Genomic DNA, 17,997 nt, shown 5'->3' with positions numbered 1-17,997 from the left:
TCAGATTTCACGAAAGACTGCCCACAAGGGAAGTAACTGGGTATGATTTTTTTTCAGTTCCACTGGTTTTAAGTTCAGTTAGATTGAAATATTCTACACCACAGAGATTATGTTTCCTGTATTTCACATAAAATTTCATCTTTGGCTGACAATACTCATTTGCCTGATTCTGCATGTTCATTGATCTTAGACTGATATCTTAGGAAGGTACGATTATGTCATGCTGGATAAATGTAAGATTCAGCACTAAAAGTAATATTTGAAGACTGTTAATATTATTAATTTTAACTTTTGGACAGGTTGCGAAATATTTAGTCAAATACAATATTAATCATAGTATATGCCGCCCATTAGTGCCAATGTTCTGAATTTTCTCATTTTGTTCATTCCTTCAATTCCATATTAACTGACATTCCTCTGGGTCAATATATTCTTGAAAACAAAAAAGCCATGTTGGTTCCGTCTACCATGCTTAGAATTCATGATATATGCCATGGGTGGATTGGAAAACCTAGAATGACAGTTGGTATGGTAGGCCTACCTGTCATCAGGCTTTAGTACTGATTGGGATGCATGCATAATTTAGAACTTATTCTAGCAGGCCTACATTTTTCGTGAACAATCAGATTGTAAATGTATGCATAGTCTGCAATGCTTGATTTGCTTCTGTATTTATTTATTTGATGGGGTGTTTTATGTTGTTAAGGTACTCAAGAATATTTTACTTATATGACAGCAGCCAGCATTATAGTGGGAGGAAATCAAGCAGAGCCCTGAGAAAACCCACAACAATCTGCACGTTGCTGGCTCACCTTCCCACTTACGAACTGAGAGGTAGCCAGCATGAGCTTGACTTGAACTTACAGTGACTGCATAGGTGAGAGGCTCCCGGGTAAATAAGCTACACTAGCGCCATGACCACCCTGGACACTTCAGTCCCACTCTGGCTTTGATAGTTATAGAAGAAAACATGTAAGTAATGCAAATTTCAGATGAAAAGGCATGAAAAGCTAATTTCTTTTTTTTTTTGACATCATCTTTGTATGGTGGGTATTTGGGACCACTTTTTGGTATATAAGGTTTTGCATAATAATTTTCCATATTATGATGTGCTGCATGTCTAATAAATTTTTTGGATGTAAATTTTTCATGTAAATTTTTTTTGTTCATATCTCAACACATGTTAAATCTGAATTATGATAATATTTAGGAATGTTATAAATATAAATATTATCAAAATTCTGGCTTAAATTTGTCAGGACATAAGTCCCAGTCTAAGTCCAAATAAATTTTAGTGACATCCTTATTTAGGATTTCATTATCAATTTGCGCACAAATTTGGGGTAACGACCCTCCCAAAAGGCCTTTTTATCGAGTTTCTTTTATTTTTCTGCCAACGTTAATTATTTACATCCTCATCATTTTAACTCGCCAAAAAAAAATAACCAAATTTTTCAACCAGCATATGCAGGTACCATATTGTTTTCTACTCGTCTTTCAGTTGCACTCACATGACACTTGGCTTTAAACAATATTTAACTTTCAAAAATCTTGGCGGTTTGTGGCAACAAGCTTTCGACAGCACTTGTGTAATCTTACATGAAATCGGCTGGCGATCAGTTACCTGTACTTTCAACCGATATGATAAATGTGGACACGTTTTGCCATTATTATAACATGCCACAGGTTGGTGTGTTATTTGGCAATAGCCAAGGGTTTCATAATATACTGGCCAACATCCATTAAGTGACACAATTCTTAAATAATCACAAAAAATCATGACAAAAAAAGACAAAACTGTTTACAGGTTGAGGAAACCAGCCGGAGCAGTTTAGGAAACCAGCCAGAGCAGCTGTAGAAAAACAGCATAAATTCTATTACAAGCGTCACTCAACAAGAAAGGCAGCAACTGGTTACAACAACTAACCTTCATATTTTGACAACTCACCATAATATCTGAAATATATGTATGTAAACAGTAAACAGCAAACAGTAACATTAAGGAACAAGTCTCGTGTCGCAAGAAAGTTTATTACATAAAATTTTCAACAGCACACATCTATCGGCATGATATGTACAAAGAATTCCGTTTCTGACACAGGTGCATGTATTTCCACCGAGTCATGCTTCAACTCAGCGAATGTAGAAAAAAAAAAAAAGAAAAAAAAGGGATCTCCAACGGCACAGCTTAGCAGTATGGCAATGATTATAAAATAAAAGAGCTCCTTTAAAAACACCTGGATTTGATCACCAGAAAGGAGGTGTCAAAAAAGTTTTTAATGCAGTTAGCCTATATACACATAAATGTAATTTATCGTGAACTGAATTAATTTGGACCAACAACATTTTGTTGATGAAGCAACTACAGAATGTCCTGTGAACCTGACATTCACAGCAATTTTCTAAAAAAAAAAAACAATGCAATTCTCATGGTATGCAAATGTTACATGTTCTTGATAACAATTGCATATTAAAAATGACTTTCGACCATAAAATGTTCACACGCAGATTTTAGGTGGTGTGCAACTGATCATATACCATGTAATATTAAAGATATGAGGTGATTTCATTTGCGTAAATTTCTTTATGAAATTCCATGGAAGTTGGTTCTTTACTACCACTCTAAGGTCACTTGCCACATACATGCCATTGACACTGACAAAGAATTAAGTTTTACAAAATACTGAACTGGAGAGTCTATTTCATGAACAGATTTGACTACTCAACACTGCTGTACAGAATTCATAAGTCTCAATTTTCCACATACATATCATTTCCTGCCTCTCTCTGAAAGTCAATTGAAGAGATATATCCTTTTTCTTCATTACATAAGAGATGCTTAGCTTAGTCCATCAATTAACATCTCAATACCCTCTCCTGAAGCTGTCTTGCTTGATGCTTTTGTGTTTGCCACAGGAGTCCCAATGACATGATCCCCCGTATTCCACACATCTTGGAACCGTTGGATACTTTTCCAACAGACTGTCCATAGAGTACACTGTACAGAAATCGAATAAATAGTTCCCTAGAAATCTGACTGTTTACATGGTCTAAAAGTTGATGGGTTTTCCTGAATATGCAGCTAAGTTGGCTTCCCTGAATGCTTCTGCAACAGTCTGAAAAAAAAAACAAGAAGAAATAAGTACACATTTTTAATATGCATTTTGTGACATTTGGGCAAAAATTGTCAGACAATTTGCCAGACACTGTGTTAATGTGCTGCCTCCAAGAGAGTCATTGCACTTTGCCATTCCCTTTGGAGACAAGTCACTGAACATTTTTAGGTACTAATTAACAATAAAGGTTTTAGAGATGTAAGATATCAGTGTAAAACCATGGTCTACACATGAACGAATTGCAGCAGCAGAAGCGGATAGACGCCACGTGAAATAAATCCTGCACATCTGGACAGTCCTCACAAGCAGATGTCAACAATGTCGTGTTTTGGTGAAGATAATGGTACTTACTGGATGTGCATGGCACACACGGGCGATGTCTTCAGCTGAGGCCCCATACTCCATTGCTAATGCTGCTTCGTTAATCAACTCTCCTGCCACCTAAAACATCATAAAACATCATTCTGAGAGTCAATCTAACACTAGTGCAAGACCAACCTAACTTTGAAACTTCCAGGACAACAACTTAAACGAATTAAGTTCATTTATTTATTTATTTCATTGGTGGTATATGGCATACTCAAGAATACTTCAATTACAAAACGAAAGCCAGCATTATAGTGTCAGGAAACCAGGCAAAACCCTGGGAAACTCACATCCATCAACAGGTTTCTAGAAGACCTTCCAATGTACAAGAAGAGAAGAAACCAGCAAGACCTTGAAAATTGTGTTTCCAGTTTCACATAGTGAGTGACCACTGAACCTCTCACTTCACAAACATCAAGAACTACACGATGCCAAAGTAAACAAGTTAATGCCAAAATTTAGGCCACTATTTATTTATGATCAGGGAACTTACGGAGCCAATGATGTGCGCTCCCAATAATCTGTCTGTTTCTTTGTGACTAAGGACTTTCACCAAACCATCTGTATCATTGTTAGTCTTTGCCCTGCTATTTGCTGCTAATGGGAACTTGCCAATATTGTATGGAACACCCTGGAAAGAGAGAAAAAAATTGTGCTTACATGTACTACAACGTGGGATTAAGATCAATGTCTACCATTATGTTAACATCTGTACGTACAATACAATTTCCAAACAATTTGTCAGGAAAAAAATTCGAAGGCAATGACAATAACATTTGGCAGACGGAAAGACAACAATGACCTATTAACATGCCCCATTTTTACAAACATCAACAGCAAGAAGACAGGCATTTGAAATTTAAGATAAATTTAATCAGGCATCAGGCATTTCATTCCTTTTTTCAAAAATTATTAAAAAATGTGCTCTTGGATAGCCTTTATCGTAATAATGATACAGTGTAGAATTAATGAAGTTAACCATGACCATTAATGAAGTTAACCTCACCATGAGAATTTCACTTGTACATTCAAGTATTCATTTTCAATTCTCTGCCTATTTTCTTATAAGGTTCCAACAAGTTTAGCTTTCTAATCACTTGACACTAGAGAACATTACAGGTATGCCATGTCTACTGTTAACAGAAGAATGACAAATACAGAACTAACCTCTTCTTTCAGCTGCTCCTCATTCTTGCCAACCCAAGCCACCTCTGGATGTGTGTAGATCACAGATGGTACACAATTGTAGTCTATATGGACAGCCCCACCACATATACCCTCCACACAGATTATACCTGACCAAATGCGCAAAACACAATGTGTTTATTCCCTGGTATTAGGCTTATAACTGTACAGGTATTTCACTCTTATGATGACAGTTAGTTAAAGAAGAGGAAATCTGACACAGGCACCCAAAAACAGTGCCTTACCTCAGGTGACTAAAAGACCATCTCTTTTTAAATCTTCAGCTGAGCCACCTTGAACTGAATTTCAGTGTCTGCCTTTGTTTTTCAAGGGCAGTTTGCCAGTGACAGGAAAGACAAATTAGCCGAATGAGCCAGCTAGGACTCTCACAAAACAAAATACATCAGTCTTTTGATACTGTAATCATGACAAATGTAATTTAAGGAAATTTGAAAATTTCATCTCGAACAGGTACGCGGCAGAGTTCAGATTCTTAACAATCAACATGTTGATATGTATAAATGACAACTGTGATAAGACTGCAGTTTAAGTGATGTTCTTTTCTAATACCTTCATCTTCTGCCTTGTGTGCAAGCATTGGTCCCTCTATACAATCACCAATGGCATAAACACTGTTAAACAAGAACAACAACAAAAATTAAAAACAAGTCCAACAAACCATACACTCTTGTAAACTAATAAGCCAGGTTATATATTTTAAATGACAGACAAACAGATTCAATGAATACTACAACTGTACCACTAATGCCTATCACTGTACATGTTACAGTGGAAAATATAGCTGGAAAGACGTAGTACTCGTACTGAATTTCACCTGAAGTTTGGTGTGTAAAATTGCACCTTCAGATCTTACAACAGAATTACAGATGTACAGCAGACAGAGTAAAAATAGAACAGTGATGACAGTGTCATAGCTGGCAAATGGTCTCACAGGTAACCTGTGAAATATGGCATTATTGATATCAACATTTAAATTTTTCAATTAAGAAATTATGAATCAAGCTTCAAAAAAAAAAAACTCTGAGTGGAACTATAATCAATCATAATCAAACATAATGTGTCAGTTGAGAAATGCTAAACCTTAGGTGAAACTAAGTGTTCAATTATAGTGTATTACTCTTTCACTCCTTTTAATTAGTCATCACGGGTACTGATGGACGTGATGATAGACAGGTTTGAAGCTGGAGAAAAACACAGGAGCTCATTAAACACGTTTAAAACTGAAATCAAAAGCTACAGTCAGACAAGCACGAAAACGGTTTAAACTCACAGCTTCGGTGACTAGTGGTATTTAAATGAAACACTTAAATTCACTTTGTTAGCCGGGGCTATTTACAAATCATTTCACTCATGGTCCCATATTACGAAACAAATTTCAGTGACATGATGGGATTCACCCGCTCTATACAAAAGAAAGCAAATGTAACAACTCATTAAACATTCATGCCCTCTAACATTCCACATAAATGTAGTTGTATCAGTTTACAAGATATTAAATTTTCATGAAAAAAGGAAATATGTATTGTAATGATATGGCATGGTTACATGTTTTCTTTTAATAGCTCTTGGAATATATTTCTATTAGCTGAAATACTTGGACTGGAACTTTCTTATTTAACTACTAGTTGTTATTCTAACACGGAGGGTGAAGAGTCTGACTTTACTTCACCTTCGTGGCTCACTGTTCCTTCTATATCTACTTCTGATTGATATGATATGAAGGGGTTATTGTCAGGTCATGACAAATAAAAAAAACAAAAAAAAATGTCGGTTGTTCAAAATTCGCTCTCGGAACATAACAAAATTATCTATGTCACGTATCAATACACAGACATATGCCATGCACATGGCTAATTTTGTATGCAGAAATGGCACTCCCATTACATCACCACCAAATCCAGTGATTCCTCCTAGTACATTTCACGGCTAACGTAGCTGTGATTACGAGGGTTTCTAGGTCTGAATCCTGTTTTAACACCGGGAAAGGACGTTTTAAAGTAATCACCACCCTACAGTCCTGAGTGCATCCAGTCGCTGGAATAATTCTTGAATCAAACAAACGTTACAGGCTTTTTCGTATTTAAACCTATATTGGTATTCGAATCCTTGGGACTAAATTTGTAAAATTTTAATCGTTTCAGTTTATTGTATTTTGATGTGATAAAACTGAAAACTCTTCAGTTAACTTCCTTCTCTCCGTTGTTTATGAGTGTGTTGATTCCTTAGTTACTGTCTTAATTAAGCACCAAACTCTAATGTCTGTTATAACCATGAATTGCTGGTTGTGGACTCCCCAGTAATAATCACCAGGGTAGGTGCGACAGCATCTTTCATAACAGTATATTACCTGGGCACTGAAGTTTGGAATCTAGAGTTCACTGGTATCCTGCCTTTGTTATCAGTTGAGATTCCCAAATTGTCAAGCCCCAGATTTGAGGTGTAAGGGCGGCGTCCAATACATACCAGTAACACATCACAGTCAAGCTGCCAAAACATAAGAAGTGAAAAACTTACTCTGCATCTGCTCAGAATTATTACAAACTTTTCTGCAAAGCGTTAATGATGAATGAACTCAAGAAATCTAACTGTAAAGTTTTTATATCTTCAAGTCTTCCTTTCACGGGAAAGAAACCTCAAGACTCAAGCATTACTGAGCACACCAAATTACCTCTTCTTTCTTGCTGTCTTTGACTCCTTCAATATCAACTTTTATGAGGTTGTCCCCAACCTTTTGGGCTCCAGTAACCTTAGTATTCATCTTAAATTTCAAGCCTTGTTTTGCAAGGATACGCTGGAAATTCTTGGCAATCTCCATATCGATACCCAGTCCACCAGCATGACCAAGGAACTCTACACAGGTCACCTGAGCACCAAGACGCTGCCACACAGAACCCTAATAACAAGAAAATATTCTCATGCAGTTAGTATAACCTTCAAAGAAGACAGTGAAAGGGTGAGAAGAAATGTAATATTAACGTAATAACAGTATTGCCAGGGTCCACATGACTAGATTTTTATCAGTTCTGGTAGCCTTTTCTCTTCGTGATAATGGTTAAAAAAAAAAAAAAAAAAATGTATTAATGTATTAATTTGAACTCTACACTGCCAAGCATCATTTATAATTCGCCAAGTATTGTAGACTAGAATAGAGATTAGGCGGCTCTAATCTTCTGCTGATATTGACGACAAAAGACAGAAAGAATACATTGTCGTGAAGTTGGTGCAAGAGAGCAGAAGACAGAAAGAATACAGTCACAGAGCTGATGACCGTTTCCACAGTAAACTGCAGTCAATGGTTTCATGCTGTCTAGCACGAACCTTCTGTGTTATTTACATGGGATGGCTTTGTCAAATTTTGTTGTTTTTTTTCATGAAAACAACACAAAGTACAAAAATAATTCTTGCAGAATTGTAATCGTGATGTCAATGGGCACCAGAAAGTGTCTTTGTTTAATAATTTTCAGCAGTTTTAAAAAATTGACCTACTTTTCAGCCAAGTTCATTGGTCAGTTTTGGTATTATTTGCATACCAAACTAAAAGCTTTTTTACAATATGGGTAGGGCGCTCCAACTAAAAACTGTGAACGAAAAGTTTATCTCAACAGGTTTAGACACTTTGGAGACGAAGATTTTTTTAGCTAATCAATAAAATTCAAAATGGTCGCTAACAGCGTAAGAGCTATGGGTTCTAGCCACTCCCAAGAACTTAATTACTATTTAAATACAACTTAAAGATATCAAGATTGTAACTTACTAATTCTACTCCAATTACTCCAGCACCTATTAACACCATTTTTTCTGGTACTTTCTCTAGGGAAAGGGCACCCGTGGATGAAATTATTGTCTTCTCATCAAACTGGAATAAAAATAATAATTTCATTACTGGTCTCTTTCCTTGTATGAAGGAGTGCAGGTCTCCTGACTAGAAGGCCTACATGCACATCTCTAAATATACCCATGGATGAAATCGAAGAAAGAAGAAAGGCCATGTCTATTACAAAACTTTAAATTCCAAACACTGTCTGAAAGGATGACCACACCAAACAAGGAATGTACACTGTAGACAAACCGATTATTAAGGTTAGGCCTATGTGGAAGTCACCTCCGACTGTTATCTGGTGAACGGTTGACTGCTGAGAGGCCTCATTATGCAATGAATATGTGTACAAATGTATTTCAGCTAAAAACAAATTTCACTGAGAAATATCTGTCATCGGCTTCCCATGTCAATGTAATTCCTTAGTATGTTAGTCTACATGCATATTTTGTTTCCTTGCAGTCTGAACTGTCCTCCTGTTGCAGAAGTGTTCTTTTTTCTATGTTTTAATATCGGGAACCTTCCATTAAACACAGAAAACATAATGCATGCCAGGTTTCCGATTAACTCCCACGATTTAATTTTACCCCTATTCGGTAGCACAGATTTGTTTGAGTTGTTATCACATTAAGAGTTCGCACAACACCATCACTGGCTTTATAGACAAAATGTTTTATAATTTCCCGTATACAGTTTTGCTCAGAGGTGATATACATGTTGCCAGCGACAGGTAAGATTATTGTTTTGTCTTTTGCCAGAAAAAACAAGTGATCAATAGGTAAACACATAGAAATTTTGAGTCCTGTGATTGTAAGTGGTTTGTATCTACATGTATATATAAAACCAATCTATGTGACTACAATTTAATCTGAGGTGACTCAATTCAGTATTGAGTAAATTAAGTATTCATGTTTACAAAATATTCATATGTGGAAGTTGACAGTCTTTCAAATTGTGCCAGAATGAACAAGAAATGTTTAGCTGCAGCAGTGCAAACACACGTGTGTAAGTGTAGCTATGATCGCAATTTGACATCTTCATCTTGTCTGCTGGTAAGCCTAATTTTCAAGTACTGATTCGCAGCATGCCAAACTCTGCTACAGCTTTATATACGGAGAACCCTGTAGTTTAGAAATGGATATTTGACATAACACTCCACATGTGTACTGGGTAGTCACGCTTAATCTCCAGAGTTTTCTCTCAAATTCCCATTTATAACAAATTAACGATAATAAAACAATCAACCTGTTGAGAAGTGCATGTACTAAAATCATAATGATTATTTATTTATTTATTTGATTGGTGTTTCATGCCATACTCGAGAATATTTCACTTATACGACGGCGGCCAGCATTATGGTGGGAGGAAACCGGGCAGAGCTTCTGGGTTCCAAATGAGCCACGGAGGCCCTCTCATAACGATCAAAACTGAGGAAAACATGAACTGTTGATGAATAGAGCATAGACTAACTGCTCAGTGAAGCGTGAGCTTGTCTATTACATTCTTAAATAGTCCAGTTAATCCCCTGACCACCCCTGATGCACCCAGTTAGTAACAACTGCAATGAATCCTGGGATACACTTTCTGAGTGACTCAGAAAGTGTATCCCAGAGTGAAACTTTAGGTCTTTAACTAAAGATATCCTACATAAACCCAACGAAACAGATTCCTCACCTCTAATCCTGGGAAAGGTGTGACCTCTGACCCTGTAGCTATTAAGATATTTTTGGTGCTAATTTTCTCCTGGCTCCCATCATTTTTCTTTACTGTCACTTCATTTGGACCAGTGATTGTGCCAAAACCCTGTACATGGGTAACCTGCAAAGATAACAGAAAACAGCTGCAAAAACAACTCTTTTTCCATAGGAGTCAAAAAATCTGTTTTGTTTTCTGCTTTGTTATAGAAACAACTGTTTCAAAGAATCATTTTGTTTATACAACTGGCATAACAGATATACACATGGGATGTTTGCAAAATATTGTAAAAAAAAGAACTACTGCATAAGACATCATTTGAAATTGTTTATAATGATTTAGTGACATGAAGGACCACTTCACACAGTGCTGTGAGAGAGGTCTGTATCATTTACGGACCACCACAGACGTAAAATCAGTTGATTTACAAGCCGTGTAATATTCAATAATGGTATCACAAATCATGTCAGACAGTAGCATGCCGTCTTGGCCCAACACGCATTCATGTTCCCTAATTTTTTTTTTTTTTTCGTTCAATTCAACGTTTATTCAGCAGTTTCTAAATAACAAATATCAGTCAGTGCAAAATTCATTAGGGACAATGAAGGTTTATGGGAATGAAAAGACGGCATCTCAACCCACAACATTTAAAATTAATAAAAACTTGTGATACAATTTTTTTTTCTTTGAATTTATTACAACTGGAGAATTAAAATTTTGCTCCTTCGCCTTTCTCGCATACAAGGGATGTTTTTTTCGGTTTTCTTTTATAAAATAAAGTAAAATTATTGTAACGCCGTTATGCCGAGGTGCTTTCTCTGACGTCCACGATAACTAGGTCAGCACTGTTTTCATCTTAGAAGGCACAACTACAAAATTGAAGTATAAAATTCAGCAACAGTCAAATACCGAGATCAGCCTCAGTGGTGCTTAGATTTATTTCCATTTGTTTCAGAATTAAGAATGAATCTAGTTGTACAACAATGCTATTCTAATTTTGTAAACATTTAATCGAGGTCAATATCACCAGCACAACACCTCCAGAGGCTAAGACTAAGTTTCACTAAACTTTACCTGGGTTGAAAAAAACCTAAAAAAATATTTAATGCCTGTTTAAGATACTTTGAATGGTAATCTTTCAGTGGATATTAACATAAGTTAGGTACTGTCTTTCCCTTTAATGAAATATGCTTAATACCTTGTTTTGTTTGAACAAGTGCGCTATCCCTCCTGTGAGTCCTTTTACAGCAGTTCGCTTCTGCTCCATCATTTTGTCAAGATTTAACTTCAAACCACTGACTGGAATAAAAAGAGGGAAGTGTATTCAATTAAATAGGTTGTCTGGTATATTAGACTCTGTAACATCACTACAATGTTACACATCTGATTGAGGTAGTAGCACGAAACTAAGAATCATTAAAGTTTACTACAGAAATCATCCCAGGTCATAAAAAAACGTGTATATTTCAATGGGGAACCCGTATATATCGACATAGCTCTGAGATCGGTTGACCATGTTACCAGCTTAGCTTCCACATTATGCGCTCTGAACGGTTGCATTCACTAACTCGGAACTCGGTCAGCTGTGCTGTCTCCAAAGTGCCAATGCTGTACACCACAAGAAGAGTTGTCCTGAGATCTTAAAGTATTTCTGAATTAATATCACCTCATTAAATGGACATAATAAAAACAATAAAATAAAAATAATAACATTGCAAATAACACAAATGTAACAGATGCACCCACCTGAACAGCATCAGAACTTCGCAAGCTGTGATTTTCAAATCATATGACTCGTTTGCTAGGGTGGACTTGGCTCCTCTTCCCAAAATTAAGGTCATCTTTATTCATAATATAATTGATTACAGTTCATTTCTGTTCATTAATGACACAAATAATAAAGCTAAGACTATCAATCAATTTGTCAATCACGCTTTATATGGTGTACATCTCAATGGTTTCAATCAAATCATTCCACCACTTTGTCTTTCTCCGCACGATGCCAAGTGCGGCCGTCTAATTGGAAGTGGCGGTTAGCGACGGTTGGCTTGCTCCCGATGTATCGGATACATTTGTGTAAACTGAGATGCTATGGTCTTTATTATTCACGAATAACTAGGTGATATAAAGGAAGAATCACTGAAGGATTGCAGGAAACATGTTTTTGTAGCGTACAGCATTGACATGTTGAGGAAAGCATACTCGAAAACACCGAGTTCAGCTTAGTGGTTGGAAGAGTACAGATCTTTATTTCTGAAAGCTAAGCTGAGAAGAAGGAAACAGATCTAATACTGATAGTATATTTTTACAATCCATGCTTACTCTCAATCCCTCTTTTGGACAGGTCCTCCGAATGAGCCATGTGGTAAAAATGTGAATTGTTAAGGAGTGCTTTGGAGGGTATACAGCCCACATTGAGGCATGTCCCTCCCAGGGTATCATTCTTTTCCACACATACTGTCTGAAATGAAGCAAAATTACAGTATGACCAGTAATTCATTATAATAATGAAAAGATACTATAAAGCAAAGAGTTAAGATATTTTACACAAAAAATACTTCATTTCACTTATAGTTTGTGTTCTAAAAATGCATTTTCAGAAGCACATAAAAGCCTTAAAATGCTATTTCGATGCGAACCCTTTAACTGTCTTATCAGATATTAATCAAAATTCACCAAAAAATTAAGTAGCCCTATAAGATGGATAAAGCTTAATGCTGTTTTCCCTGCTGAATGGCAGAGGCTTACCTTTAATCCAAGCTGAGCTGCCTTTATGGCTGCCACATATCCACCTGGCCCAGATCCAATAACAACCAGATCATTCTCACCTGTATAAAAGACAATGATATCAAATGTCAGAAAATTATCAAAGGAAATACACTCTCAATTGAAGATGTGTCATTGAAGACACATTGAACACATAGATACACTTTTATTTATTTATTTCATTGGTGTTTTAAGCCATACTCAAGAATGTTTCACATATCTGCCAGTGGCAAGCATTATTGTGAGAGGGGCTGGCATATGTTTCATTGTAAAGTCATAAAGGAAACCAACATGACCTGGACGAACTCACAGCAACTGCATTGGTGAAAAGCTCCTGGGTCAATGCACCACGCTGGTATGCTAGCCACCTCTGCCACAGAGGCCCCAGATACATGCTTATGTCATTATCCTGATCATTAACATCTAGATTAAATAAGGACATCCTCATCCTCAAGTTTCATTTCTTAGAGAAGGAAGAATTTCTATCATACAGAAAATGGACATATGTCAAAGCGCCACTTTACCCATGTAGTCTGGTTGGTCTATCTACAGTAACAAACAATTACCAACTATGCCATAAAGAAGTTAAACAGCCCTTACCAGCTCCATTTGAGTATGCCCTGTGGTTTGCCATATTTAAAGCTGCAAGGCATCTGCTAAGCTGTGGTATACTGCCAACCTAATTAAACCAAACACGCATTTAAAAATGTATAAATATAATTATAAGGTTGGTAATATCCATCTACACCTTCACTTTCATGGGCAATTACAAACTTGAATGGTTCAGCTAAAAGGTCATGGACAATAGTCATTTCAAGGTGAGGAAGAGAAACTGACATCATATTTACTCCTGTGGAAATATTTATGCTCAGGTGTGCCAGTTTACAGATTAACCGTATTGTGATACAGATGATTATCACATACCATAATGATTATAGGTATCATGTTAAGGCCACACCAGCTTACATTTTTATTCTACGAGTAGATTAAATTTCTTTTCCACCATCGCAGGAGGGTATAAACCAAAAACTGGCAAATGATTTAATTTATGGTAAATGTGGACTGCCCAAGCAACTTTTTGTCTTGGTGATATATTTACTTGATTAGAAAAATTAAACAAAAAAAAAAAGGGATTTTCAGTTTTATTTATACAGTTGTATGTTCCATTTTTGCTTTTCTATGGTCAGCTGGCCATACAATGCAAAATAAAATTGCTGTCATCTAATGATATGGTGAAAGCCTGTAGAATATCCTTAGTTTACGTGTATTCAATAAATAAATGGAAACTTGAGACATATTTGATGGGTAATTTTTGTCTCAAATGCCATGACAACTGCATCTGGTTTTTAAACGGGGTGAGCTCTGACTAAAATGCTTCAAGATGCTGTAGTGGTATCCAGTCAACTGACCTAAGACAACTGGACCTGGTACAATTGTTCACAGTCAACTGGTCCAATAGCTCAAGTCCTCTATTTATGACATTTTCCTACTCTAGATGTATTAATGTCAAAAATGAGGTCAAACATGGAAGGAAGTTTTGATATTTATCTTCAGGTTTCTTTCTATCAAGGTAAGCCAACAACCAAACAATAAGTTAGTTTTACTAAGAACACGGGTAGGAACACTCGGAGCATAATGCTAAATGTGTTTCAGTGCGATCTCACCTTCTGCCTGGTTAAAGCATAGTGAGGTGTAAGGGCTAGTCTGTAAAATCTAGCACTAGAATTGTGCTATTTTACAGTGTAAAATATTACTCTCTGGATAACATGTCTGTAATGTAACTAGTTGTGGAGTAGGGTAACATTTATCGAGCAACACAGTTGCAAGAGTTATGGAGAGAAAAAAGGCCCCAAATGTGTCGGATTGACAGTAAGGAATATTTACCCCAGGTAGAGCCTGGATGATATTAAGCCTTTCATAGAAAACATACTACAGGTAACTTAACAGTAGGAACTTGTCTTGTTAACAATGTTTTCTTTTTCCTAATTTTTTTTTTTTTTTTGTATTTAAATTACCCATTTATGCAGTTAATTTATCACAGCATTCAGGCGACAAATGACAAGGTCAAAAGGCACAATGACATGTAACAAACTAAAGATAGAACCCCACAATGAAAACTGTCAAGGAACCGGTTATCACAGAGAATAGTTTCTTCAAAATAAACCATGTCTGCTTCCCTATTCATGTGTAAATGGCTATGTATTGGCACCCATGCCTAATGTAGCACGAACGCCACATCAAGTTCATCATCGTGTATCATACACAACAACAACAACGTCATTCACCGCAACCGCAAGTACAAACACTTTGCAATTCGCAGTGAAATGCTTCGCAAATGTATCGTTTACCCATGCATTCATGAAAGAAGAAATGTTTCAAAAACTTACCCTCACAAGAGGCGTCAGTTTGTTGGCTGTTGACGAAAACATTATTTCTTTCACACAAACCACACTCCTGCCGGATCGTAAACTGCAGTGAAGGACTACCGGTAGATGGCGCTAGTTGCCGTCAGTTCGAGGGTATTGGTGGTGGAAGGGGAGTGACACAGGGCTAAACGTGTTCAGCTGCAACCTTCGTTTCCTTGTCGCAGGACACCCACAACAGTCACCATGCTGAAGCGGTTGCGAAAAAAGCTGGACTCTGACAAGGTTATTGTTTTATACACATACACGTTTGTCAAGTTCATTTGATTGTATGTTGAAGGACGTCATGTTGAGATGTGGCAGAACACATTCTGATTCAGCAATGAATGTTCACGTTTAGCTAATATTCGCTGATGGATACTATTAAAGTTTTTCTATTAGCATCTAAGCGATGGAGAAAAACTGAAAGGAAAAACAAAAACAAGCAAACATGAGCAGTTATAATCACATATACATGTCCTTTTGCTTACGTGATTGGTGATTTGAATTTCAAAGTTTCTAGCTGTAGCCTGCAGGGCCTAGAAGACTTGGGTACCGGTAGTGATTCAGGTACTGAAGTTATAACATTTACATGTACAGATGACAGTGTAATGAACAAACAGAAGAGAATATTTTATCATGAATCTGTTTTATCAATATCTTGTTGAAATTCACCCGTGACTCAAAGCTTCAACTCTAAATATAGTATGCTTGCTATAAAACTAAATCATGTGTGAATATATCGATATTGGTGTATATTGATCATTGGTCAACATGATCTACTATATAAGCCTTACACTACAGAACACTGAATGTTCCTGTTTTTGGCAGAGCTGTATATGTTGCATAGGCTATTACTTGTATATGACAGCACTCCAGTAGTAATAACAGTTAATAGGACATATCCTTGGCACTCTGCACTGAGTGGTTAGAACAAGGAAACAGCACTGCTTTGCTGGCCCGGTGTCATTATAATGTGACCGGGTGGGGTGTCATGTTTGGTGTCTTCGACATGATACTTAAGTGGTACAGCACTTTGTGAGCATGGGCTTGAGAGAACACAGTATATGTACACACAAACCTTTTCAAAACTTGAAAAGTTGTTAAGAACGATGTACCACCCTAAGCATGCACATTTCCTTGGTTGTGAATTTAATAATCAAAGTGACGAAACAAGCAGCAATCTATTCACCATCGAGTGTCATGTAGTGTTGATGCGTTTTATTAGGTCAGTCAAATCAGATGCACAACTTTTTTTTTTCTTTTCTAGAAGCCAAGTGAAGAAGCACCATCGCCTGTGGCAAAGACTGAAGTTTCTAATGATGAAGCACAGGTAAAAACCTATCTATGTGCTCACTCAAAGATATATGAAACATACAGTCTGCAGTTGAAACTGTGTTTATTTGTTCAGAAATTTGAAACCAGTCTGTTTTTCCTTGTTTTTCTATATCTGAGTTTGTTGTATGGATTTTGTTTTTAGCAGAAACTTAAATTATGATTGGGGGCCTTTGTGGCTGTGTGTTTGGTGTGCCAGCGTGGCACAATGACACAGGAGCCTCTTGTGTTTCCATTTGGGCTCTGCCCAGTTTGCTCCCATTATAAAGCTGGGTGCCATTGTATAAGTGAAATATTCTTGAATACTACTTAAAACACCAATCAAGTAATTAAATAAATAAATAACCATTGAGGATAATCAGTTAATTATCACAACAACTTTGTGACTAATTCACTAAGTAATAGTTAATAATTTATGTGTGTCCTTGTTTAATTTTAGGGTTTTATATGTCCCATGTGTATGGTGTCTCTCAAGTCAGCAGGAGCCTTACAGAAACATTTTGACATTGAACACGCTGAAACTCCACAGCCACAAGTAGAGCCTAAGGAGGATAGGGTAAGCGAAAGAAAGCTATTATAATTTGTTAGAGAAATGTATTTGCATTTGATTTCTTTTTATTTTATTAACCAGTTCAAAATTTGCCTTGACGAATGCTGTACTAAGATTTGAATTGTCATCAGGTAATGCATTTGTGCAAATTGACTTATATTCTGAAGGCATTTATGCAATGTAAAGCCAACATTGATTTGACATTCAGTAATGGTTTTTGGATTGTTGTTCTTTCTTTTAAATTATCTTATTTTAAATGCCTGTCAAGTTTTTATTTTTCATTAATGCCTGTTATATCAGTGTGTACAAGTTCAAAAGTTCATACTTATACAGCTGATAATTCAACCTAAAGATGAAAAGTATACCTGCATTTGAAATCAGTAGTCCTAAGTGACTATTGCAGAATACTCAGATGTACCATTTTTTATCATTGTAAATTAATTGGAGGTGTAAAACTAGACTTCAGAACTTTTTTGTTTGAGTTTCTAAGCAAAAAAGCAAATCAAAACAAAATCAAAAGGAAAAAGATGTCTTATTGTATTGCAGTGTTCATATAACAATATGTAACCAAATAAAGATGGATTAATTGGCCTCTCCTATATATGTTCAGGGTTTCCTATGCCCCATATGTATGAAAGATATGGTTTCACCTGAAGTCCTCCAAGCTCATTTTGATCGTGAACATTCCGAGACAACGTCGTCAGTCCATCAAGAGAATGTGAGAACCATTTCTACATGTACACG

The 17,997-nt window shown here is 36.4% G+C and overlaps 2 protein-coding genes across 6 annotated transcripts in view; one reads left to right on the top strand and one right to left on the bottom strand.

The window, feature by feature from the left end:
• Positions 1 to 2,017: 2,017 nt before the first annotated feature.
• On the bottom strand, positions 2,018 to 15,448 carry LOC135471795 (dihydrolipoyl dehydrogenase, mitochondrial-like). The gene is made up of 14 exons (XM_064751140.1): positions 15,354 to 15,448; positions 13,567 to 13,645; positions 12,949 to 13,028; positions 12,523 to 12,661; positions 11,399 to 11,499; positions 10,180 to 10,323; positions 8,443 to 8,544; positions 7,357 to 7,581; positions 7,036 to 7,172; positions 5,238 to 5,299; positions 4,650 to 4,777; positions 3,976 to 4,113; positions 3,468 to 3,557; positions 2,018 to 3,116 (listed from the first exon to the last, which is right to left on the bottom strand). The coding sequence occupies exons 1-14, from the start codon at positions 15,393 to 15,395 to the stop codon at positions 3,051 to 3,053; spliced, it is 1,533 nt and encodes a 510-aa protein (XP_064607210.1). The 5' UTR covers positions 15,396 to 15,448; the 3' UTR covers positions 2,018 to 3,050.
• A 46-nt stretch (positions 15,449 to 15,494) lies between these two features.
• Positions 15,495 to 17,997, top strand: part of LOC135471793 (early endosome antigen 1-like) — a 33,827-nt gene continuing 31,324 nt past the window's right edge. For 3 of the 5 annotated variants that reach the window (XM_064751136.1, XM_064751135.1, XM_064751134.1), the window contains exons 1-4: positions 15,495 to 15,614; positions 16,639 to 16,701; positions 17,143 to 17,259; positions 17,864 to 17,971. In XM_064751136.1, the coding sequence (XP_064607206.1) occupies positions 15,576 to 15,614; positions 16,639 to 16,701; positions 17,143 to 17,259; positions 17,864 to 17,971 (327 nt within the window). In that variant the 5' untranslated portion in view covers positions 15,495 to 15,575. The remainder of the gene's footprint in view (positions 15,615 to 16,638; positions 16,702 to 17,142; positions 17,260 to 17,863; positions 17,972 to 17,997) is intronic. The other 2 variants (XM_064751138.1, XM_064751137.1) reach the window with 1 other exon arrangement.

The sequence above is a fragment of the Liolophura sinensis genome, chromosome 7 (genome assembly GCF_032854445.1).
Source record: "Liolophura sinensis isolate JHLJ2023 chromosome 7, CUHK_Ljap_v2, whole genome shotgun sequence".
NCBI lineage: Eukaryota > Metazoa > Mollusca > Polyplacophora > Chitonida > Chitonidae > Liolophura > Liolophura sinensis.
This window is presented reverse-complemented; position numbering and strand designations above follow the sequence as displayed.